The 20,412-nt window shown below is 35.6% G+C and overlaps 1 protein-coding gene across 5 annotated transcripts in view; it reads right to left on the reverse strand.

The window, feature by feature from the left end:
- Window positions 1-20,412, reverse strand: part of NAALADL2 (N-acetylated alpha-linked acidic dipeptidase like 2) — a 363,639-nt gene that overhangs the window by 118,949 nt on the left and 224,278 nt on the right. For all 5 annotated transcript variants that reach the window (XM_071752638.1, XM_071752640.1, XM_071752641.1 and 2 more), the window contains one exon: window positions 12,192-12,311. In XM_071752638.1, coding sequence (XP_071608739.1) covers window positions 12,192-12,311 — 120 coding nt within the window. The remainder of the gene's footprint in view (window positions 1-12,191; window positions 12,312-20,412) is intronic.

Here is a 20,412-nt window from a genome sequence, read left to right on the forward strand (position 1 = left end):
GGTAGACTGAAGCTGGGATACTCTGTGGATAGATTGTTTTACCTGTTTTTTGCTTTGTAATAAGTGGTACAGCATTGTCAGAGTTTTTAACACATGCTTTCCCAAATGTGCAGTTCTATATAAAGAGAATGTAAGTACCTATATAGTGGAACTCACCACCAGAAAAATATATAAAAGTATAAAAAGGCCCAGAAGTGGAATACACAAATTCATGGAATATTCATGAAGGTAACTGTATCAGCCCGGTTACATTCTCTTCCTCATGAAGTTACAACAGCAACGTGGCAATTTCTGAGGAAGGTATACCAAATTTAAAAAAATATAGTTTTTTGTACTTGCTTTGTAACTCATGCACTTCCCCTAAGCATGAGCCCTGACAGCTAAGGGTATCAGGCTGACAGAGGACATGCCTTGTGTTCTCACAGTAAAAGATGGAGACTTGTTTCTGTTCAGTAGGAACTTCTTGACAGAAGACTAAGCAGTTGATCATTCTGGGTGAGCAACTGTCTGGGCATTTCACCATGACAGGTTATGGTGACACTATTTCAGCAGTAACAGTGCTGTGCCATGGCCACAACATTATCATCATGTGAGATTCTACCTGAATAAATAGCAGACATGACCTCTTTTCCTAATGGGGCTTGTTCCTGTCAAACACACTAAGCAACACACTTTATTGTGTTTTACCCTTAACTATTTAATGATATTTTAAAAAGAGAGTTTTAATGTGCTTAAAGACTGCTTCTATATTTCTCCGGAGCAGAAGCAGAATGCTGGAAACCTCACTGTATCAAACTTATCTCCCTAATGGGAAATAATCTTTGCCATATTAAGAATCAAACTAGTTTTGTCATTACAGCATAGGTTTTCCAAAAATTAAATAACGTACTCTAAGTTTTATTCTGCTTGTTTGCTGAGTAGAAAAAGGGAGAAATAGGACATGTAAGCTGCTCTTAGTCTGCTACCACTACTAGTACTAAGCACTGAACAGTTCTCAAAAATCTTACTTAAAAATGCAAAGTGAGACTCATTTTACAATTCCAAAGGGTACAAGTTTTCAAGGAAAAAAAAAAATATACACAAAATTGTGCAATTATGTTGTATATACAATGTTGCAAGAAAATAAATTTCTGGGTATGACAGCCTCACCTGCTAAGATCCCAACCTCTTGTTATTAGCTAATTTCTAATGAATTACATTATAATCAAAAGGAGAAAAATGCAATTTAATACTCTGCAGTGAAAATATTTGTTTTTTTATCACACTCTGTATCACCTTTCCAACTCTATTTTGTTGAGTAGGGCAAAATCCATTTTTAAAGATACTCCCCTAAATGCCATGTGTGAAGCACTGTGTGAGTATGATATTTGCACTGTTCCTAGATTGTTCAAAACAAGACAGATATATACACGAGGTCACAATTCTCCTAATGCATCCCAAGTCTCATCTCCCTGTTTTCTCATTTTATGGTTCATATACAGCACCTTACAGTGGAGGCAACTTGCATTGCCAGGCACAGCAGAAACCCATAAAGCCTGGGTAAGCCTCAACATTTATCTGACATTTTAAACGTCAGATTCAATGTACCACACATTTAGGTGACCAACTGCATCGCCAGAAGAACCTGAAATTAAGATGGCACACAAGGTTACTGAGGGAAAGCAATGTCCACAGCAATCAGATGCACAGGACTAATTAATTTCTAATCCTTATAAAGATTTCTTCCAGCTGGTACCCAGGAGTCGCCTGAGGTAGCAGGTTTGGACTTGCCTTTTTCTCTTATACTCTATAATATGATAAACAGCATTGGGACATTGTCAGGTGGTTAAGTGGATTAAATGTTACCATTTTTCCTCTGAGATTGCAGTAGAAGGCCTGACAGAAATGAGTTGTCAGGTGAGTTTCCCAATGGACATTTTATATCATAAAACCATCACACAGAACTGAATACATAGGCAATATAGTCAGTTTCCACTCCAGGGAAAAACAAGATTGACTTAGAAGTGAAAAATAGACTTCATTCTTATTGCAAGGGTGGACACTCTAGGTTAACTCAAGGTCACTTCGGAGGCTGCATGGCAAGAGTTCTTATGAAGCCTGCATAACAACTAACGGTGGAAAAACATAAATAAAAGGTTTGACTGTCAGCACAGGCACTCCTCTAGTTGTCACAAAATGCAAATACTATGCCCTCCACCTAAAATATTACCTGTACCTTGACATAATTTTGTGCTGTGCTGAAAAACCTCAGCCAATGCCCATACTACCATCATTTACAAATTGCAAGGCTATGACCAGCAACAACTGAGTTGGTTTTTTTCTTTTTAGTTGTAGTTTGGTTATTATTTAATCTCACAAAGAACCTGATTTTTAGAGAAATTTGAATTGTAAAACCAATGTGATATTTAGAACTATTAAAGAAAAAAATTACTAGTTGCTATATGGCATCCTACACCAATTTAAGGAAGCTGATTTTCAGCTTAGGTTCTCCACTGGTTTTCAGTTTAGGTTCCAGTGACTGTGATAGTAAGACTTTTGATTTCTCTCCCATTAAAGATGATGAAGGTCAGGAATCTTTTCACATGCACTTGATTAAACATTTGTATCAAAAAGCATCAAAATCAATGGTTTTTGTTTTGTGGGGGGAGCAGGGATGGGGGAGCTTTTTTTATTTTTGTTTGTTTGTTTTTAAGACAAAAGAAAGAAATACATCAGTGTGAGTAATCACAACTCCAAATATGAAAAATTATTTGGTCTCAGAAAACTGCTTAGAATACATCTAATACTAAACCAACCAAAAAAAGATAAACAAAAAAACACTAAAAAAACCCTTTAAAAGCCCAGACAAAACCTAAGCCCATGAGAACAAGAGGATAACATAGACATTGAAGCAAGATGCCTTTTACTTAGAGCTAGGTCTACAGAAAACTAAAGAGATCAGTTCAACTTTGTTGCACATCTCGCCATCAATTATTCACTGAGACCTAAAGAGGAGATTAAATTGCCTGAATACTCATATTGAAATGCACAATCTTTTCCTGTTAAGTGAAAATATGTTTGTTATGGAAGAATTACCTTCTGCACAGAAGGTTAGTTTAATGTTTTGGCAATCGAAATGAAATATTCCAAGCAGCTATGGCTGTACTTGGAAAGAGGGTGCTAATTATATTTGTAATGATGGATTCAGTGTTTTTCTTTTCAATTCATGCATAGGCATTAAGAGGCCCAAATGGCTAAAAGTGAAATTTTGACTTCAGTGTTCCATATCTTCTTCAGCATTATATTAAGAATGAGAACATGAAAAAATATAATGCTAAAAGCCATCCCCCCGCCCCCTTCCCCAATCTTCCAAAATCCTCAGAAAAAGCAGTTACATATTTTATCCAGCTATGTTCCACAAAATCCAGCTACAGAAGATCTGAATGAGTGCATCAAATAACCCTACAGAAAATAGCGAAAAATTTCCATAGGCTATAGAATGTAAAGTATAAAACCCTCATTCCACTGGTGCCAATGAAAAGGTTGGTTATCAGTATTCAGCATGACCACATTGCTACTCAAAGTTCTGATAAAATGCAAACTGCAGGTGTATTTGAAAGGGCAGAATTCAGATTTTCATACTAAATCACAAGTGCTGATTTTGTGAACCCATTCTCACAGCTAAGTCTCTAAAGCCATGCAGAACAGGTGCAAATTAACCAAGGTCTGGATCTGGAGATATTTCCTGAACTGTAGGTCCAGCTTCAAAGCTATTTCTGTTCAGAGAACCCACTGGGTTACTGAACCATTCTTTCTTAACTGTGTTAACTTAGCTGCATTTTAAAGGAGAGATGACCAAAAAAAAAAAAAAAAATTAAAAAAGATCCATATTCTTCAGTGAGTAATCTGTGACACTCTGGCTTACCACTGATTCTAAAAACCAAACTATTTATTTCTGTAATCTCTTCAATAAGGTTTACTTAAATTATTTGTTCAGCAAAAATCATTTTTGATACCTTTTGAATCTTTTCAAAGACACAAAGAAGAAACCGATTAAGTAGTAAACCAAAACCAACCAAACAAAAAAAACCACACCAAAACCAAAACAAAACACCAAAACCAAATGAAACCAAACAAAAAAACACCAAAAAAAAAAAGACTTGAAAGAGCATGAAAAGGTCAGAGAGTAGTCCTAACTTCTTTTTAACAAAATACTAAACTAGTAACTACTACATAACGTTCCATACAATTCATACTCACTACAGAATTAGGAGAGTATTTATAAAACACTTGTTTATAAAACTCTTGTTGCCTGGAGAAAGATCTTTTCCTCTGGTTACTATTTTAGAAAATATAAAATAACCAGCACATAACTGTAATTACACTTTGCAGAGTTGCTCAAGTAGGTAGTTCTGAAGTGTAAAGGCATGGGTTGCAGTGCTCCTCCTAGTCCAGTGGCTTACACTTTGAAAGAATGAAAAGGCAGATCTGTTCTGGCAGGATGAGATTTTATACATTCACTGCTCATCTCTGCTCAAAGCCCCTGTATTTTTTGTTTTCTTTTTCACTCTCTCAGCTGTTCCTGAAATCAAACAGTATGTGCTGGAAACACAAAAGATGAAAAAAACGGCTCAAGTAATTTGTCTGTCAATGGCTCTTTTGTTAAGTCCAAACTCAACTAATCTGAGGGGTCAGCTCAATTAGCAGCTTGAGTAGAAAACATTGTCTATAATCTCCAATATAAGCAGCAGAAAAAGAGCCAAGACGATTTGCAAAAGTATGGTTACTGCATCTGCAGAAAGAGAGAATTTAAAAGGTTTAGATTTTGTGACAGAAAGACAAAGTGTTTAAGTCACTCCTATTGCCCTGCACACAATCAGCTGATCAGCTTTGTGGATTTAGGGCTCCGAGGTACAAAATGAGGCAATGGATTTCTTTTCTCAGCTCTGCTTCAGAGCAACAGCCTCAGAGCAAAGCCATTTCACTGGGCTTTGCATCATTTATCAGGACACAGCACTCAGCTAATTGGATGACTGCATTTACTACGCATTTTTTTAAGGGCTTGGTAAAACAGAAAATTATGCTTGGGCTCCACACCTCTAGAATCCAAGAAGAGTTTCAGAAGAGCCTGGAATTTCATTTTTAGGAGTCAGACATCCTCAACTTTTGAATGGAAGCCACTTACTGTCTCACTCAATTTAAGCCGATGGTACTAAAAGGAGAAGACCTGCCATAAAATGGGTAGGTTCTCCCTCAGGAAATAGTGATTCATAATGGGAGCTGGGCTGATTTTTCAAAGGAAGCATTTACTATATGTATTCAATGTGCAATTAAACACCCAATTGAGTATATGAATATTTAGAATTATTTTCCCAAGAGAAAATTAAGGCTTCAGTGTTACTGAAGGTTACCAGGACTATATACTCACTCAGCTAGCAGAGAGCTCGGTGTTTGATTCAGCAGTGGTACTTTGGGAACTTCTGTACCAATCCAGAAGAGGACGACAGAATAGGAACTACAGCTGGAGATACAACTATGCAAAACAGCAAAGACTTCTGAATAAATTCAGGGAAAATTCCGTGGCATCAGAAATGCAGAGTAGTCAGTAGCTACTTCTGCTCATTAACTTACACGTCCCCTGATTTACTCTGCTAATAACACATTTCTCCTCCCATTCAAACAAATCCAAGGTTTTCTAATCTAAAAGGAAATAAGTAATAACCAAAAGACTTTTTACTGATGCAACAAAAATGTTAATTACTTGAGAATATTGGCAAGTTGTGCTACAATTATTCTTCCATCCGGACATCAATTCCTTTTCTCCTATCTCACCTTTTGCATATTCTTATTGCTGTTTACAAGAGCGAATTACCCCATTTATACTGTATAAAAAAGGAATTCTCACTCTCCTTTTATTCACTTCAGCACATTTGACTAAAGGGGTGGCAAAGCAAAATTTTGTTAATGATTTTATATTTATCTCGACAGACACGTATTGGATTTATAAGTGCACTGGCACTGTTTCATATTTAGGTGGTCCCAGTCGTGGTACATCATTCTTCAAATGCTAAATTAAAAACCAGGTAAAATGATTCTGGGTAATAAGAGCCTTCATGAACAATACAGCTCAACATGATTTGGTTCTAATGAGCAATACAAAACCACTTTTTGGCTTCTTTTTTTAATGATCAGCTATAGATTTTTCAAGTAAGTGTCATTCCTCAATTTTCTTTCCCCTAGCACCTTACACAGATGGAAAAACTACCTTATTTCCATTTTTTAAAAGCTATGTTTTAAACTAAGTTTACTAATAAAAAAATAAAATATGACTTCAAAACGAAGCATTTAGTGATAAATCTGTGCAAAGAGACTTATTTGGTGTTTTTTTTAACTTGGGTATGTGTATTCCATGGGCTAGGAGTGGATTTCTTAGTCTCCCCAACACCAAACAGATTTATATCAAGGCAGGGTGTCTCCAGGCTTCTCTATTATGGGCTGTTCTTTCTGTTCAAAGGGACAAGAAGAACTGTTATCAGTCAAAGCAGGAGGAATACAAGTGAGATGTCTATCAATCTCCTAAATTTCAGGTACTTTGAGATGAAGATGACCTGAGGTCTTTCTTCAAAATAAACATAAATTTTCTCAGCAATCACTAAAGATCAAATGATCATGAATCATGAAAGCAGGAAGAAGTAAACAGGTAACTAAAACAATCACTCAAAACACTGAATTAATGGCAGTGTTAAACCTCAATTACATAAACAGCTTTTTGGTACTAACTACTGCCCAGGAAATTTTTTGATCCCTTGGTAGAGAAATTTTTCATATAAGGAGCAGAAAAATAAATTAAAAGGCAGCCTTCTTCAGATGAGATTATACCTAAAAGATCAAAGAAGCCTTTTGAGGAGGGGGGAGTTAAGAACACAAGTGAATGAAAGGCAATCTTCTTGGCTGGGAGGGAAGGGTAATAAGAGAAGTAAAAGAAACTGACCTGAATGTAAGAAACTCCTATAAACTCAGAGGGGAGAAAAGGCTAAGGGATAAGGACCATAAATCAAGAAGTAAATCTTTGAAGACAAAGCAATAACTAGCATATTTTGTGGGAATACAATTTGGCTAAATAGGAATCTATCAATAAATCTGGTTGTAATCAATCTGAACTCAGCTTGGATTATTCAAGAGAAACTCTCAGAATTTGGGGAATATTTCTAGAATTTCTATCCATGTTTCCTCTACATACGGCTCAAATTTTTAAGAAGGGTTTTGGGAGGGGATTTAATACCATTAGAAATCCCATAGCACTCACATGGGAAATGGAATGATAAATACTTTAGGCACCTTGGAAAAAAAATCCATCCTAGAAAACAAGAAAAAGTGTCCTTAATAATGAAATATACATAAAGTGTTGAAGTTCCTTTAAAAAAGAAATAAACTGTTCAATATATTTTATATATATATTTATATGCCCACACACTGAACGTATATATACACTCACATGTATCTACATGCAGACACATATACATTTGCATATAAAGGGAGGGAGGAAGGGATGGAAGGAAAGAGAAAAAGAGTCCTAGTTAAATGGAGACTTAAAATGTAGTCTTCACAGTTATATGTGCTATAAAAAGTACCAGAGGGAAAGAAATAAACAATGTAGACAGTAGAAAAGTGAAATTACTCTTTCCAAAGTAAACTTGTTTTAAAACTAACACAGTTTTTAAATAAAGTCTTTTATTGCAAATTGCCTTTATTCTGGGACTCTAATAATTTCCATTTAGTAAACCCTTATCCCTAAGTGCCTGCCAATAACCTCTGCATAAACATGCAATCATCCACATTTCTAAACTTTATGACAGTTAAATAGCAATTCTATGAATATTTATGAAGGCAGTAAATTATTAAAATAAATATAGATATTTACATTATAACAACATCTTCATTTAATGGCTGTGGAGAAAATGCTAATATGTGAACATTTTAAAGATGAAGTGGTTTGGCCTTCAGGGCTTTTGTTACTCTATTAAAAGTTAATTTAGGACAGAAATTACAGCTTTTTCTTGAATCTCATCCCCAAAAGATTAAATCATGATTAAGACTTACAACATTTTTCAAAAAATGAATCTGGTGATGGTATTTCCAGAGGCTGGATATGGAAACATCTGTGCAGTTTTCCCTGAATAAAAAACTCCTCTGGCTTCTTAAATGTTCTTAGAGTAGTGACATTTACTCAGGTGAACTTTAGGGCAGAGGAGCTGGGTGCCAGTGAGGTGGTTTTCAGCAATCTTTCTCTCACCACATCTTTTATATGATTGGGAGAGGATGTTCCTGTCTAAAAAAACAGCAGATAACTCCAATTGCTCTTTTTTCAGGGTGGGTTTCTGCACCACAGAAGTGATTCACTTTATCACTAATAATAAATATAATCATCTGTCCCCACAGTTATGTATCCTCCTGATTCAAGGACATCAGGGATTCAGCTCTGGCCTCCTCTATATACCTGGCTGCTGAAGTTCACCAGTGATCTCAATAACCCAAGTTCCAAACCACAGATTTTCCTTCCAGACAGAAGACAAGAAGGTAGTCACATTCAATCTGAAGGTGTGAGGAAGCAAGTATCCTACCTTATATTTCATGGTAGGTAATTCCATTAGTTTGTACTGCTATAAGAACTTGTCACCCCTGTCAATCTGGGTGCTTGAGTAGTAAATTCCTAAATTTTCAGTTGCATTTGAAAATTACTTTTGCCATGCTATAACTTTCTACCACTTTAAATATTAATTCTGTGATAGACTACAGAGTCTTGCTCCTTCTCTATTCTTAACAGTGCCATATCAATGGCAAAACCCCTTTCTAATCCTCCATTCTGATTTATAGATATGTTAAGACTTCTTAATCTAATCTTTTCACCATAGCAGTGTAAGCTCTACTTTTTTCCTGTTTTAACTTCGGGCTTTTCTGCATACTCTAAATACTCTGTATATTCCAACTGCAAGTAACTCCAAGGCTCTGAACTCTGTCTGCCATTTACAGTGTGTCTGAACAGAAATGAGAGATGGGTCCAGCCTGAAAGACCAAAATAAAAGCTTCAAATTGTTTTTATCTTTCAATCTCCCCCAGATTTTGTATCGTATCACATATCCACAAAATACCAAACTAAACTTCTACAGCAAAATTGCTGTAAGTAATACAACGATTTTTCCAAATATTCACATTTGGAAATTCACTTGGGCTTATTTCTATAAATTATCCTCTGGTATGGTACATCAAGCTGTTTTCTACTGGCACATACTTCTTTCTGTTCATGTGAGGTAAAGACTATAGACATGTTGTTCAGTTTTCATGGCAAGTTTTCTGCCAGCAGCAGTTTATTATTTCTTCCAAGCTTTTTCCAATGGACTTGGAATTAAGAGAAAGAATAGTTAAGATCAAAAAAAGAAGCCAAATTAAAAACACAAAAGAGGAAAATAGGCAAAACACATGAATAACAGCAGTCATTGATGGCAGTAAGAGAGGTGAAAAGCATATTCATGTGAAAGGAAAATGCAGAGCTGAGAAAGAGACTTGATTAGAAACCCTGTTATGATGCTGAATGGTGCAGGATCTATAAAAATAAGAGCCAAATCCAGAGTGAGATATTTGTATAATATAAAGTTAGAATAATGAGAAATTAAAGACTATTAAAATATGAAAAGTACAAATAAAAATATAGAAATTAGAAGAAAACCCATAAACATACATATGTATAGTGACAGCTCTGTTATGAACCAGCATTCTGTTTTAATGTGATGTAAAACCAAGCACATGGAAGACAGAGATAAGGAAAATATAGGCTGACAGAAGTATCTGCTGAAATAGAAATGTGAGACTCAATTAAGTACAGAAACCTAAACACAAGGGGCAAAAAAGATACACAAAGTGGATTCAGTGGTGAGATACCAGGGCCCATTTAAAGCAGCAGGACTTGCTGTTTAAGGTAACTATTCTCTTGCACTTCAAATGTTTCTTATGAAAGAAGAATCTACTTCTGATACCTTCAAACATATCTTGTCATACTTTTAATAGCTTACAATTATTTTACAAGCACATTCTTAAAAAAAAAACCAGACAGTTTACAACCTCAAAAAGAAGAAATAACAAATAAATGGCAAACTTTCTACCCGGGTAAGCAGAACACAAAAAGCAGGCTCGGGGAGTTGGATTTTTAGCTCAGCTCCTGAGTGTCCATTTAAAGTCAATCTCCTGATCATACCCCAGTCTGGTTCCTATTGTGTAACAGACCCTGAATGTACAAAATTGATTCTTTTGGAACAGCAGAGGAGCAAAAGTGTGACAAATATACATCAGCCACCACTCAGCATTTCCTTCTTGGGACCAGACCACAGTCAACCCAACCTAAATGTTCCCAAGATGCATCCTGTCCTCAGGATGCATCACATAAGCATCACTTATTTTTCCCTACTACTCCAGGCTGCACTACCTAATAATAGGAAGTGCTTATAGGAACACAAATTAGATTTGTAAGAAGTCCACCTCACAGACACTATAGACAATGCTATAATAGCCAACTGCATCTTTATCAAATTCCTACTTTATGACACCAATTGCTAGTTCATTGGTTTTTGTCAGCTAGCAGCAAAATGCAATATAAGATCTATTGGTGGACATTATGCACAACAGCCAACTTCCAACAGTGACAAATTACCTTTCGCAGGAGTAATTAGATTGCATCTAAATAATTTAAGTAAACAGCTAATGCTACTCAGTTAAAAATGGCATTTTCTCAAGACAAATATTTTTGCTATAGGAGAAAAATATGAAGTGGTTATTTTCAGCACCATTGCCCTGATTGTGGTTTCTGTGGCTGACAAAGATGATCCTGATTCTCTTAATTTTAGGATGTGGAGATATTGTTCTTTTATAATTGCTTTTGTGAATTGGGAACAAATTGTTTAAATATTTATTGGGCTAGTGTATTTTCTGGAAGGCAAAGCAGCATTTTTGCTTATAAAGTATTTGCAACAGAAGGCAGGTACTTGACATTTAGAGTTTAAGTGAGGTTTATATGTTGAGCCTATTATATCTAATGAACAAGTGGACTACAGAGCTCCATTTCTGCACCCTCAGGTCAGCACTGGAGTGGGAGGAGAAGGAGCAGACACACACATATCCACATACACCAAACCCACCCACAGCTGCAACCAGAGAAGAAGACAGGAGGAAGTTGAAAAAATGTATGGCTCTTGTTCTGAACTGGTTGGTAACCCACCCACAGACCAGTAAACTCAAGTGGTTTTACAGGAGTGAGTGACTGCCTGTTGTAATGGCAGGGGGAATAAATGCCTCTCAGTGCCTCGGGGTAGTCTGCTTGTACATCTTACACAGCAGAAACCAGAAGTTAATGCTCTTTTGCAGCTCTCAGTGCCTTCCTTCCCTCTGATGTGGTAAGGATGGCAGAAAGAAACAAGGCAGCAAAAGCACCTTCTGGACAGAGCAAGGCTGTATATCACAATGAAATCAGAGTGTCTTTGGTTGAACAGACCTTCAAGATCATCCAGTCCAACCTATGAAATCAAGTTATGATGTCATTTCTCAAACCAACTATAAACAAGCATGTTAGTCCTCCCATAAGCCCAAACCAAGACACATACACTATGCTACATCTCAATTTCAGTGCTGGCAGCAGCACATCCACAGAAAGGCCCCAGGTGCTGAGCTTCCAAGGCATCCCAGCAAGACTGGAAAGACCATCAGAAGAACAAGGTCAGGTGAGCACATGCTGTGCTCTGCCTCCTCTCCCAGCACACCTAGACCACAGCCAGAGGCCAAGTACTGCACAGAAGTCTGCAAAAACAGAAGACTTCAGGGCAGTGCTGTAAGTACATTTTTGGCAGAATAAGATCCAACTGTTCTTGATCTCAGTTGTCTCCCCCCCACATTCTATTATTTCTTTTAGAGATGACTTTATTTGCCAAAAGGCTTACAGTGCACACAGAGAAAATATGGCATACTGCTGGGATGTTGCAAGATAGAAAGCAAAATAAACAACTAACACATAAAAGGCACTGCAGATGGAAGTGGCTGGTACTTAGGTAGAACCTGAATGCCAATAAATCCTAACTCACAGGAATACAATGGAGAAATCTTAATTTTGGTATTTTAAAACTGAAAAATTGAATAAATCAGCTGAACTGCAACAAAAGCATGTGACTAACCTTATAAAGCAAAGGTGATTGTCCCAGCTTCAGAAGTGCAATCTTTTTGGTCACATTTGTAATGGCTTGAATCCGGATCAAGTCATCCACAGTCCCATACTGTAAATCAACAAGTTCTCCCTGTAAAGAGAAGACAATTTTCAGGCTTTACCTAGAACCAGGCATCCTTGAGAGTTCTCCTTCCACAGAAACCAAGTTGTTTGCATAACTAAAAGCAACTGAGCAGAGTTCTGCTATTCCCTACCCTTACTTCGTAATTATTATTATTATACAGGAATTCCTGTATTCCCGAGCTTGAGAATTCAGTCTGACATATAAATTTCTATCTTAGCAGTTTTCATTCATAATACATCAGCTGTGATAAAAACCCAATTTTTGTTCCAGTGCTTTTAATAACCCATGCTGATTCTGATGAGTATTTCCTCTCATTAACCACAGGAATATATTTAAAACTATGTAAGGGGTACTAACTCACATCTGTTAATTTTCTTTAAAGGAATCAGTCTTGTAAAGCATTTCAGAAAATGAGAGAATTATTATATTGGTTACTTTTGAAAACACATGGATAATACATATGCTACCAATATATAGGCTTTTTTTAAATACATAGTTCATATATATGAACCACATTTTGGTATGTTTGGGGTTTTTTAATATATAATTTAAGAATGAACAAGGGCATTTTTCTCACAATGAAGTGAGAAAATATATAGCAATGAAGTCTGGTAAAGACCATGCATGAGAATAAACACTCTTGTACATTATATAGAATATATAGAATGTTATGAAGGTCTAAGGACACCATCAAGGACATTCTGGAACCTCTAAATCCCTGCACTAAATTCACAAAACACAATAAGAAACAAGAATATTGCATGAGTGCTTAAAAATAAAAATAAGAGGAGAAGTAAAAGATAAAAAGCTTCTCTTTCAGTTCCTTTTTAGTAACTTAGGTACGGATTCACTGTGAAAGGCAACAGTTATGATTTTTCCACCTCAAATGAAGAAAGAGTATCATCAAGTGTTCAAATATGTAAACATATTATAAAAATTATTTCTATCTCTTCCTTTCTTCTACACTTCAATACTTTAGTAAAAGTTGTAATTTAAAGTAAAAATATTTTGCGCTACTTAACAACATCTCATCAAATACAGTAGAGCAATACCAGCTCAGAGCAGCCAGCTTTGGTTTTACTTACACTGGAGTTTCATGAATCGGTCCCCATTTCTTCTAGCATAAAAAAATGTGTTGAAAAACATATACCTTTTGAAATCATGTTAAAGAATCCTATCGAATCTAAAGAGTGCTACCCTCTCAATAATCCACTGAGAAATTAAGAGCCTATTCATGTTTCATGAAATCCTGTTTCAGTCACAACATTTCTAACATGTCTAAAATTGAATGAAGATTAAATTTTCTATTCTTGCTTTTTTGTAAATGCTTACAACATGACATAATCCTCATTTTATGCATTCCAGATTTTAAAAAAGAAAAATACCCCACCCCCAACTAACCATACTTGATAAACTACTTTCCTTTAGTAGGATAACAAAGAGATCTCATCCTTTCATCAGGTGCTGAAAAAGAGCACTTGTGTTTAGATATTCAAGGGTAAATCCTCTTACCCTGAAACTGGGGAACTGCTAAAGAATGAGTTGTTTTATCCACTTGAATTAGGTACTTACTCTTTGAATTTTGACGTGCTAAGATGTTTGAAAGATACAACTATTTAGGAACAAATTGCATTGTGCAATCTGGAGTTCAGTAGTATTCCCTAATGCAGAAAATGAAGCAGGAGTGCGTAATAAACCAAACTTTTTTAGAAAAAGTAATTATTTTATGTTAGGCTTGCTATTAGTTTGAAAGTCTCAAGATGATGCTCAATGACTTGTAAACATTCCATCTTAAAAACTACGATAAAATCTCCCCAACACAGAAAAGTACACTGAAAATGCCACAATCATGGCAATAAGGATCTTTTCCCAATTTGTTCTTTTTATCTACAAAATGAAAGAGAATAAAACAGCATACTTCATCCAATCATGGATAAAAAAAAGAGTTAGACAGGTCTTGGAAAGGAGAAGCGTGAATAACTGTATGAAGCAGATGGCAGCTGGGGTCTTCAAGATGCTGGATACTATTTTAAAAACTTTGCTTTCTTTGCAACTGCTGAGGCAATTAAAAAAAAATAGAAAAAAAGAGTTAAATAGGCCAAAAATAATAAGGGAAATATGTCTGTCATATCACATTGTTGTCAGTCAGCTGAACTGTATGAGGAAAAGAATTTAATAACAGCATTATAGATCTGCATCCATTCACTGCATTCACTGGCTAAGAGGCAGATTGCAACTGATTTGCCAAGGGCAAGCAAGACAAGAAAACAATTAAGGGAAGGACCCACAGAAAGAAACCCTCAAAGACATTACATCCAAGAAGGCATGTTTCTCACAACCACCAAAACACAGATGGAGTTAGCTCAGATTTATCTGGGGCTCTGCAACCATAAAATACAGAAGAGGTTCTTTTCTGTAGGCTATAAAAAGGCTTCGATCTTAATGCAGTCTTCCTGGGAGTTGGTTGGAAAAAAACTCCTTCTATTCCCTGTTGTTAATACTTATGCTGTAGACTCCTCCCTTCTGTCCCAAATCCCATTCTTTGTGTTTATCTTTAGCAGAAGAAAAAACTAATACTTGAATAAAACTTCTCGATTCATAACATCCCATGAGATATCAAAGCAACAAATGTAATTTTTTAAACATTTTCTAATTAGATTTAAATGCAAATCTAGTTTTTCAAGTTTTCTGAAATAAAAGATTAATATTTTCAGCCATATTAACTTGATACTTATTTTACATCTTTAAGAATGTTGCTTTGGTTATAAAGCACTGAAGGACACAATATCAGATGCCTAAAACACTATCAAATTTCATTACTCCAAACTTTCATTAAGCAGTGTTGATTATTTGTCACCTCACTAGTGAAAAAATTTGAAATTCTAATGATTCTTTTTGTGTTTAATATTATTTATATCTTCCTCTTAACTCTTGTTAGTTAATCACAAAGATATTTAGTACCACCAGTCCCTAAAGCATAAAGTCACCTTGAGCACACTTTCCAAAGAAGAATCAGTAATCTGCATTTGCCACCCTACTTGGTTTACCTTATTGAAGGGTAATTACTCATGCAAATATACATTTAAAATTTACACAGACGAAGGAAAAATGAAACAAAACAGCATTGTTCAGCTGTGATGTGACATCCTATAAAATAAAACATAAGTTACATAGGTACAGGGTAAATTATACTGGTGTGCTTTTGATTCATTTTAGGTAAAACTGAAATATTTCATTTTAAACTATAATACATTTGGTATCTCAATTCCCTAGAGAGAAGCATTTCGACTTTGCTCAGTTGTCTCATTTTTGGAGTTAGACTTGGTCTGTTAAAACAGAATTATCTAGGAAAATAGCCTTAATCTTTTTCAGGTTTACGATTTCTGCCAGAATTCTGAAAGTATTTTGAAAGAGTGAAATTTTCATAGGCTGAGAACTCTTTGCCCAATCAACTCTCACATTAATGCATGCATAGTGTAGGGAGATACAGGCTTGCAATGTGAGCATATAAGCAGAAGTTGCTGTTACTGCAAGTACATAGATAGAAAAAGATAAAGACATCTACCTCCTAGATGCTGATAATCACACACAGGTACAAGAGGAGGTAATCCACTGCATCAAGAGAACACTTGCACTTTCAGAAATGTCAGTGAGAAGTCTTATTTTCCCAAGTACAATAAATGGTATCTCAGAGAGTACTTAGAGCCTGAGCTTGGCCAAACATCACACACTTGAACACAGTCAGTGAGATGCCCCACCACATAGTGCTGTAAGCACAGATCTGGCTGGTAAAACACCTTCTTATCAAACCTTCAGAAGATACATAGCATAAGTCTCTAAATTACCTCTTTAGTAAAAAGCTTGGGGAAAAACACATTCTGAAATTACAAAGACATTCAGATGAAAGGACATCAATGAAAACAGGCAGCATACGTGAGCAGTAGAGATTTGGAGTGGCCCAAATGACCACAATATCCAGACAAATATAAAGAAGGTTGTATGTGACAACAGAATAGCTCTGTGGGATTCAACAAAGAGGTATTTCCTTTTTTCAACAACCTAACATATAAATAACATTTCCCTTGCAAGAGATATGTAGCAGGTGGTTCAGATAAAATTGAACCAGGAAGAAAAGCCAGTTCCTTGCTGCTTCAGGCTTTCAGATTTAATTTTTAAAAATGCACTCAATATTCTGGAATTGTCATTTGGTCCTTAACTATGATACTGTATTCTGCACTGCTTAATCATCTGAAGGTTTCTATATGGCAGCACCATTTATCTTTTATTTCAGAAAGAGGTAACCTTCATTTCCAAAATGTTTTATTTTTATGAATAACAGCAAAGATTAAATGAAAGTTCAAGATAAGGCCCTGCCAGCCATCCTTGCTATAGCATTAGCAGTAGCTTGCCTTTATCCTAATTGTACCAAATTGAAGTTTTTATCATTCAGTTCTGCAATAATATTTCATGGTACAGTTTTCAAGAAGTTAGGGACTTATTACAGAACTAATAGTTCCCACAGAAATCTGTACTCAGTTCCTTCTCTTGCCTGATAGGATCCCTCCTGCCCATGTTGAACAATTAATGAGAAGAAACTAGAAACAGGGAGTATAGAATGTGCTACTATAAATTCTGATTCAACCACAAGTTTCCTTAATGACTCATTTTCCAACCACTTCCAAGTGGTCTCTTTCCTAAATGAACAGCAGACAATGTTTCTTCATACTTTACCATGTTTGTAAAGCTTTCTGCCTTTATTCTACCTTGCAGCTAATACTAGATTTTTTTTTTTTAGTTTGTGGCATTACATGCTTGTCATACTTTATTCTAGCCTGAAGATTTAAGAATGTTATAGGAAAACATGAAAAAAGACACAAAGAAAATTTTAGGAATAAAAATTTTGGCTAGAAAAATGATTTGTGATTCTTTTGCTAGTAATAAAATTTCCTGCTTTCCACACTATTCCATCCTCTAAATACTCCTCAAGTAAAGATCGTGCCTGGCAAGCATTGACCTGTAGTGGGAGGAACATCTCTCCTGGATGACAATGCAGCAGGAGTTTTCCTGCATATTTAAGCAGCTTTGCTCTCTAGTAGTTGAGGCTGTTGCCAGACCTCTTCCATCCTTATTCACCTTTGTCTGCCCCTGGAAGACATCAGTGTGAAGCAGTGAATCTTACTGGAGACAAGACTAACACTATAAGGTAACATAATTCAGTGGAAGGAAGATAAATTACTTAAAGCATCTTCTTTCTCACACTCACCTACCCTTGGGCCTGTCACAAGCAGGTGACTGATTAGTCACCTTCTCTTTGAACTGCAGAGCACAGGAACATAAGAAACAATTATGAGAACAGAATTGATATATCTCACAATTAATCCACATTAAAGCCTTTTTAATGAATGAGACAAACACAGTAACTAATATTCATTATATGAGGTGTTAGACACAAGATTTATTTGTATTTAGTGCAAGGGACAGCATATCGGGAGGAAAAAACCAGGAATGCCTACCTCTAGAAAAAGGGAGGACCAATGTATTTGCAGCTTTTTTTTAGCTTGCACTGATTTTTTTGTTATTTATAAACAGATACTCCTCTCCAGGGATTGCCACTGGTGGGCAGAGTCAGAAAGGCTGTATTGCCAACCAGCTTAAAAGTAACATTCTGAATGAAAGTTTTTTCTCAGGAGATTTTAGTCCAGCCAGTGAAAGGCTCTGGCATTTTGATAGTTCCATGTACACACTCAATGCACTTCCAGCAACCAGACATGGACACCAAAATTAGAGACTTACCTATGGGTCTCTTGTATTCTTATTTTTATTCTTTTTTACATTTTTAAGAATTCAATTTTTACATGCTTTTTTTCAACTAGCTCTATTACAGCTGAATGTTTTTTCATCCTGCCCTGAAAAGGTTTTCAAAAAACATTTCCTTCAAAGGGTTTTCTCTGAGAAAGGCCTTCTTCCGTTTTTTTGGTCTTTCCTAACATCTTTCCTAACATTAGGGCTCTGTGACCAGGTTTACAGCATTCCTCAAAGAAGTCTCTAGAGAGATTTCATCCTTTGCTGTATGTCAAAATTCTTCAACAAAGAAGTCAGACAAACCACTAAAATCTGTTCTCACCAAGTAATTCATAAAATGGCAGTTTTATCATTTTTTTATTATTATTACTATTATTAATCTCAACTAGCATTTAAAACCAGTCACGTATGTATTTTCATGGATTTTTTGTTTGTTTGGCAAGAATTTATTTCCACTCTCAAGTGGTCATCTCAAAGGATTATATTTGGACTTCATATCACCACATCCCAACAGAGAGATAAGAAAATCTTCAGACTTGTTTTGGGTTCTCAATGCTACTTTCATTTCAAACTACTAAAAAGACCTTAACAATAATAATAAAAAAAAATAACCACCCACAACAAAAACATCCAACAAGCTGATATTATTACATATAGAAAAAATCAATTTTTAAGGCTTTGAAAAAATGTCTGATATTGACTGTAAAAGTTATACTGGCAGGTAGAGATAATTCCTAAGATAAATCACATTGCTAAGACTTCAACTGATAAGATTTATCATGAGGCATCAAAGATTAAAGTAGTCACTCCTGATTCTCTTCATCTGCCAGCTCTAATTCACAAGAGACACTGCTATTATCTAGGCTTTTTCTCTAGTTACAAAAACAATCAAGTGCAGCTTGTCAGATAAGTGGTTTGTTCTTTTCTAAAAAATTATCTTATTACAGTGATTCTAATCCAGATTCTTAAGGATGACTGACTGATGCCTGGGTCTGCTAGGGTCAGAGTCTTATGGCCATGCTCACAGGTGCTGAATTTGTAGACACAGTAAATTGTAACCTGCCTTCAATTCCAGATGCTTTTGTATTGCTAATGTTCCTTAAAAGGTTTTAGGACTTCCTTCTCTTCCTCAAAAATAAAGTAAAAATGAAAAAAGCAATGGTTTAATCAATATTGTATTTTACAGTCACTCGTACAGCTGAGTCTCAAAGCTGAGTAGCATTTTAACAAATTCTTTATTGTTTATGCATGAAACTACTATTTTTTTAAAACAATAAAATTATAGAAGTTATAAAAGGATTGAGTATTACATGAATACAAACATGTGTTGTTATTGTTCTCATTTTATCGGTTGTTGTTTCTTATGTTATTTTTCTCATCCTAGCAATTTTTTAAAAGCTGCTATTATTTGCTTTACAGTCTCTCTCTGTTGGAGGAAAATTTTGACTTTGTTTTAAGTGTAAACAAGATACCTCCAAGGCAGTTTTAAACCTGCAAAATATTGGAGAAATTTCAAAGAAAAAGATCCCTAAAACCCAAACCAAACGGCTCAGAGCAGAAGCAGCTTTTTGCTTGGAATTCCTCCTCTTGAGGAGGATATTATCTTTGCAAACTTAAACAGGAAAACCACAGGTACAATGTTGGTAGGTTCAAATTTACTAAGATGTAAAAGAAATTAGAAGGAGACAGTAAGAAATCACTACCTAAGCAAAATGTGCCTTGTGATTTGGCAGAAAGACTTCCACTTGACTTGAAGTACCTTTCTATTCCAGTTTTCCAAACATCATCAACAAAACAGGCCATCAAAGAAGAGCAAATGGGTAGGTATCAATACAGGTATCTACTGAACTGAACAGGTAATGGCAACTTGCCTGGGCTAAATTACACAATAAAATAACTAAAGAGAAAAATATTTCTCAGAGATCTACACACTTACAGAAGTTATTTCCACTTGCATCCTCTCACAGTGACTACTAATAGGTAAAATTCAATGCTGGTTAAAAACTGTCATTCTGAAGGACTTCCACACAAAATTTCTTGAGCTAAATCCTGAATGAAGCAACAAATTCATTTCCCAAGACCTCAGTGTTCACACCCTTTATTTTTAGCATACAATTGGAATATGAGCAATGTTTATGCATCAACATTGTTCTTTGTCAAATATTGTAGAGAGGTTTTACTGAAAACTGCCTTTAGCCATTTATGGGCAATGGCATGGAAGTGCTCAGTGATCTGTTATAGCTGTAGATATCAAGATGGATGACCTTTTGCTTTTTTGCATTGTAAAACCCTTCATTTATTATTA

Source organism: Heliangelus exortis, chromosome 9, assembly GCF_036169615.1.
Source record: "Heliangelus exortis chromosome 9, bHelExo1.hap1, whole genome shotgun sequence".
In the NCBI taxonomy this organism is placed as follows: Eukaryota; Metazoa; Chordata; class Aves; order Apodiformes; family Trochilidae; genus Heliangelus; species Heliangelus exortis.